This window comes from Marmota marmota, unplaced genomic scaffold (assembly GCF_001458135.2).
Source record: "Marmota marmota marmota unplaced genomic scaffold, marMar, whole genome shotgun sequence".
Lineage (NCBI taxonomy): Eukaryota > Metazoa > Chordata > Mammalia > Rodentia > Sciuridae > Marmota > Marmota marmota.
Genome location: NW_026000242.1, coordinates 5,103,478 through 5,108,112, shown reverse-complemented (window position 1 = coordinate 5,108,112; position 4,635 = coordinate 5,103,478). Strand labels below are relative to the sequence as shown.

General features: G+C 50.0%; 1 protein-coding gene across 3 annotated transcripts in view; it reads left to right on the top strand.

The window, feature by feature from the left end:
- The window catches only part of Abcg4 (ATP binding cassette subfamily G member 4), a 13,393-nt gene extending 8,776 nt beyond the window's left edge, over positions 1–4,617 (top strand). The window contains exons 7-13 of one of the 3 annotated variants that reach the window (XM_048795718.1): positions 316–466; positions 591–705; positions 895–1,037; positions 1,852–1,950; positions 2,167–2,335; positions 2,435–2,535; positions 4,322–4,615. In XM_048795718.1, coding sequence (XP_048651675.1) covers positions 316–466; positions 591–705; positions 895–1,037; positions 1,852–1,950; positions 2,167–2,335; positions 2,435–2,535; positions 4,322–4,552 — 1,009 coding nt within the window. In that variant the 3' untranslated portion in view covers positions 4,553–4,615. Of the gene's footprint in view, positions 1–315; positions 467–590; positions 706–894; positions 1,038–1,851; positions 1,951–2,166; positions 2,336–2,434; positions 2,536–4,321 lie in introns of all 3 variants that reach the window. The other 2 variants (XM_015489658.2, XM_048795719.1) reach the window with 2 other exon arrangements.
- Positions 4,618–4,635: the final 18 nt, after the last annotated feature.

Here is a 4,635-nt window from a genome sequence, read left to right as displayed (position 1 = left end):
GCCTCTCCCCCCCACCCCTGCATCCCGCCCATTGCTCCAGCACCTCCCACATTCCCTAACATCATCCATGAGCTTGTCTTTCTCTCCCTCCAGACCAATGTGGTATTTCTGCATCATCCTAATCACACAATAGGTGCATACAACAGGTGCTCAGTATAGGCTTGTTACATTTTACAGTGCTCTGGGCTTCTGGGGGTACCTCCAAGTGCCTGAGCCTGTAGGTCGTATAGGATATGGGGGTGTCCAGTTCTAGCCCTTCACAGGAGTTTCCCCACCGTGCACACTCCCTCTGCTTGGCCCCACCCACCTCACCAGGCCTGCTGGTGGCCTCTCTCTGGACAGTGGTCTGGACAGTGCTTCTTGTTTCCAAGTGGTGTCCCTCATGAAGTCCTTGGCCCATGGGGGACGTACCATCATCTGCACCATCCACCAGCCCAGTGCCAAGCTCTTTGAGATGTTTGACAAGGTGAGTGTCCGTGGGCCTCAAAAGTTGGCCTGAGAAGGAGGGATGAAAGGGCTCAGTGGAGGTGCTGGCAGGGCCCCTGCCTGTCCACTGGTTGTGTTTTCTTCATCCTTCCTTTCTGCATCAGCTCTACATCCTGAGCCAGGGTCAGTGCATCTTCAAGGGCATGGTTACCAACTTGATCCCCTATCTGAAGGGGCTTGGCCTTCATTGCCCCACCTACCACAACCCGGCTGACTTCAGTGAGTGGGGACAATGGCGGGGGTTAGCATACAGTGCCAGGCCAAACCTGGGGGTGAGGGCATGGGTTCAGGCCTCCTGGGGACAGAGGTCTCACTGTTACCTGCCTTAGCCACAGACCCAAGAGTGGTTGACTTGCCCTTGGGAAGCAAGGATAAATCTTAGCTGAGCCCTGTGCTCTGTGTCCCCAGTTATTGAGGTGGCCTCTGGAGAGTATGGAGACCTGAACCCCATGCTGTTCAGGGCTGTACAGAACGGACTTTGTGCCATGGCTGTGAAGAAGAGCAGCCCTGAGAAGAACGAGGTCCCTGCCCCCTGCCCCACTTGCCCTCCGGTAAGTAGGGTGGAGAGGACAAAGAGGGCAGGGTGGAGAGGGGAGATGGGACCATGGGTGATGCCCTGCCACAGAGGGGCACATGATGCTGTCTCCCAGAGGCACTGGGTACCAGGAGGAACCCGGAGTTGGAATGGATCTACTCTTTATGGCTTGTGTGACCTTGGGCACTTTGGCCTCATTGAGCTTCAGTTTTCTCATCCACTTATTCATTCAGCAAACTCTTTCTGAACATTTGTCAGTGCTGTCCTCAGTGCTGGTATGGGCCCTTCTGGTAGGCAAAACCAACACAGTCACTGGCCTCATGGGCCAGTGTGGCTTTCTGTCATCTATAATTTGGAGGTGATGATACTTAACTCACAAGGAGGCTGGGAGGACCCCACAGATAGCACACAAAGCTCTCAGGACACCCCAGGTTTTTGCCCAGTGCCAGGTCTCTTCCTTAGATGAGATACCCCTTGGTTATAGTTGTCATTTTTATCATTATTAAATATTATTGTGAAACTGGTGGCGTTAAGGACTTAGCCTTTTGGGTTAATATTAATGATTAGAGAAGTGACTGTTCTGCCCTGGTGAGCTACCACAGGTGTCCTAAGTGCCTTTCCATCTCCTCTCCTCCAAGCTTTTATACCCTCCTCGCCTCCCTTTCACAGTCTCTCTGAGCCCCGCCTCCAGGTGCCTGCTTCACTGGTGAGGTTCTCCTTCTGCAGCCTGGGACCCTCCTTGGGAAAGGCTTAGGGTTTTCCCACGCACTGAGCTGGGTGGGTGGCAGGTGGGTGGGTTAACCTCACCTGGTCCCATTTCCTCTCCCCAGGAAGTGGATCCCATTGAAAGTCACACTTTTGCCACCAGCACTCTCACTCAGTTCTGCATCCTATTCAGGAGGACCTTCTTGTCCATCCTCAGGGACACGGTGAGGCATCAAGATGGGGAACAGGAAGCATAGGTCTAGCCTTTGGGGCTATATGACAGCAGCAGGTGGAAAGGGAATTGGGGTCCCTGCCCACAACCCTCCAATGCACCTCTGGGTCTATGTAACCCCCAGGACAATCCCAAGTTATCACCCTAGTGTTGCCTGCCTATCCCTGGCCTGGGACACATCCCTGTCCTGTGATGGTACTTCCCACAGGTCCTGACCCACTTGCGGTTTGTGTCTCATGTGGTGATTGGCGTGCTCATTGGTCTCCTCTACCTGCACATTGGTGATGATGCCAGCAAGGTCTTCAACAACACAGGCTGCCTCTTCTTCTCCATGCTGTTCCTCATGTTTGCTGCCCTCATGCCAACCGTGCTTACCTGTGAGCTGAGTTGCCTAGGGTGTGCAGTGTGGGTGCTGGAGCAAAAGGCAGAGGGGACAGGGGGTTGGCCAGTGGTGCCTGATCTGCCTGTGCCCTCAGTCCCCTTAGAGATGGCGGTCTTCATGAGGGAGCACCTCAACTACTGGTACAGCCTCAAAGCGTATTACCTGGCCAAGACCATGGCCGATGTGCCCTTTCAGGTGAGCCTTGTACTTCCTACCTGCCCACATCTACCAGCTCTCTTGCCCCCTCCTTCCTTGCTTGCCAGCTCCCTTAACCTTCTGGCCTTCTGCCCTTTCTCTTCCTTCTATTCACTAAGCAAATAGATGGTACATACCTTCATGCACCAGGCTGTACCCAGCCACTAATGATACGGCAACAGATTAGACTGATGATAGAAACTTTGTTCTGTGTAACATTTTAGTGGGAACAACTGGCAGCCAACAGAAAATGATGATAATAGTAACCCTGTAAATGACTCTAAATCTTCTTAAGGGTAGGAAGTTTATCTCAGTGGTAAGCGCTTTCTTAGCATGCATGAGGCCTGGGTTCAATCACAAGCACTGAAAAAAGAAACAAAACAAAACAGATCTTACTAGAGGCAGTAGTATAGGCTCTGGACCCTTACTACCACTCGCAAGATGCAAGGCACTGGGCAAGTCACCTTTGCTTCAATGTTCCCATCTATAAAATGGAATGACGACCCTAACTACCTCTGGATTATTTGAGAATGAAATGACTGGATGAATGAATGCAAGGTTCTTAGAATAGTGCTTGGCATATACTAAGTGCTCACGAAATGTTAGCTAATTTTATTATTGCCACTATCACCTTGCTCCTACCACATTAAAAAAAAAGTGCTCCTTCCTCAGAGTGGACACTTCACTGTGTCGGAGCTCAGGGAGAAGAATACAAACTGGATCTCGGCCTCTGCTTGGGCACGTTTATGCAAGGAACAACTTGCACAACTGTACCTAGTGATATAGTGGGCTCAGTCCCTGCTTCTAGGAGTTTCTAATCTAATTTTTTTTAAGTCATCTAAGAAACTCACATTTGTAGTTTATAATTCAAAACTCTACAGAATTTCCAAATCACAGTCTTTCTTTTAAAAAAATTATTTTGGGGGACTGGGGTAGCTCAATGGTAGAACACTTGCCTAGCATGCATGAGGTCCTGGGTTCCATCTCCAGAACTGATAAAAAATTGTTTCCTTTTTGAGGTTTACAACATGATTATTTTGGGGGGTGGGTACCTGGGATTGAACTCAGGGGCACTGGACCACTGAGCCACATCCCCAGCCCTATTTTGAATTTTATTTAGAGACAGGGTCTCATTGAGTTGCATAGTGCCTCACTGCTACTGAGGCTGGCTTTGAACTCATGATCTTCTTGTCTCAGCCACCCTAGCTCTTTGGATTCCAGGCGTGCACCATGGCAACCAGCTAAAACATGATTTTATGGGAAACATATAATAGCAACATGAAGCAAATCAACATATCAGCTAAAATGTATCCACTTAATAATATAATTTTATTAATAGTCTCCAGGTTGTATATTATATCTCTGGACTTGTTGATCCTGAATCTGCTTCTTTGTGTCTACAGAGTTGATGGACTTCAGGAGGAACAAAACACTCTCCTAAGGAGAAATTAATTCATTAATAACATAAGAAAAATTTTTTAAAAATATGAGGAATGAGCTGGTACAGAGAAGAAGGACTTTAGGCACTCAGAGGAGGGAGAAGTCACTGTGCCCAAACCAGTTAGAGAGGCCTCATGAAAGAGATGGTTTGGGAAGATGAGTGAGGTTCACATAGTCAGGGAGAAGGGGGACATGTGTCCATCTGGGGACAGCATGAACAAAAATGGAGGCAGGATAGGCATGGGGAATAGGTGTTCTAGGGGCTCATTCCCAGGTGGAATGGAGGATCTTGGCCACCATGCCCATGGCTCCAAGTTCCCTGCTCAGCTCTGTGCCCATTCTCCAGGTTGTGTGCCCAGTGGTGTACTGCAGCATTGTGTACTGGATGACAGGCCAGCCAGCTGAGACCAGCCGCTTCTTACTCTTCTCGGCCCTGGCCACTGCCACTGCCTTAGTGGCCCAGTCTTTGGGACTATTGATTGGAGCTGCCTCCAACTCCTTACAGGTGGGAAGGTTGGCATGTGAGGATTCTCAAGCGGGGATGGGGTATCATGTGAGAAATCAAGGGCTGGCGTGAGTGGGATGGACACTTGGGCAACTGGGCCACCCTAGTCCTGGTCACCCCTGTGATGGCCTAGCTCCCTTGCCTCCCCTCCAGGT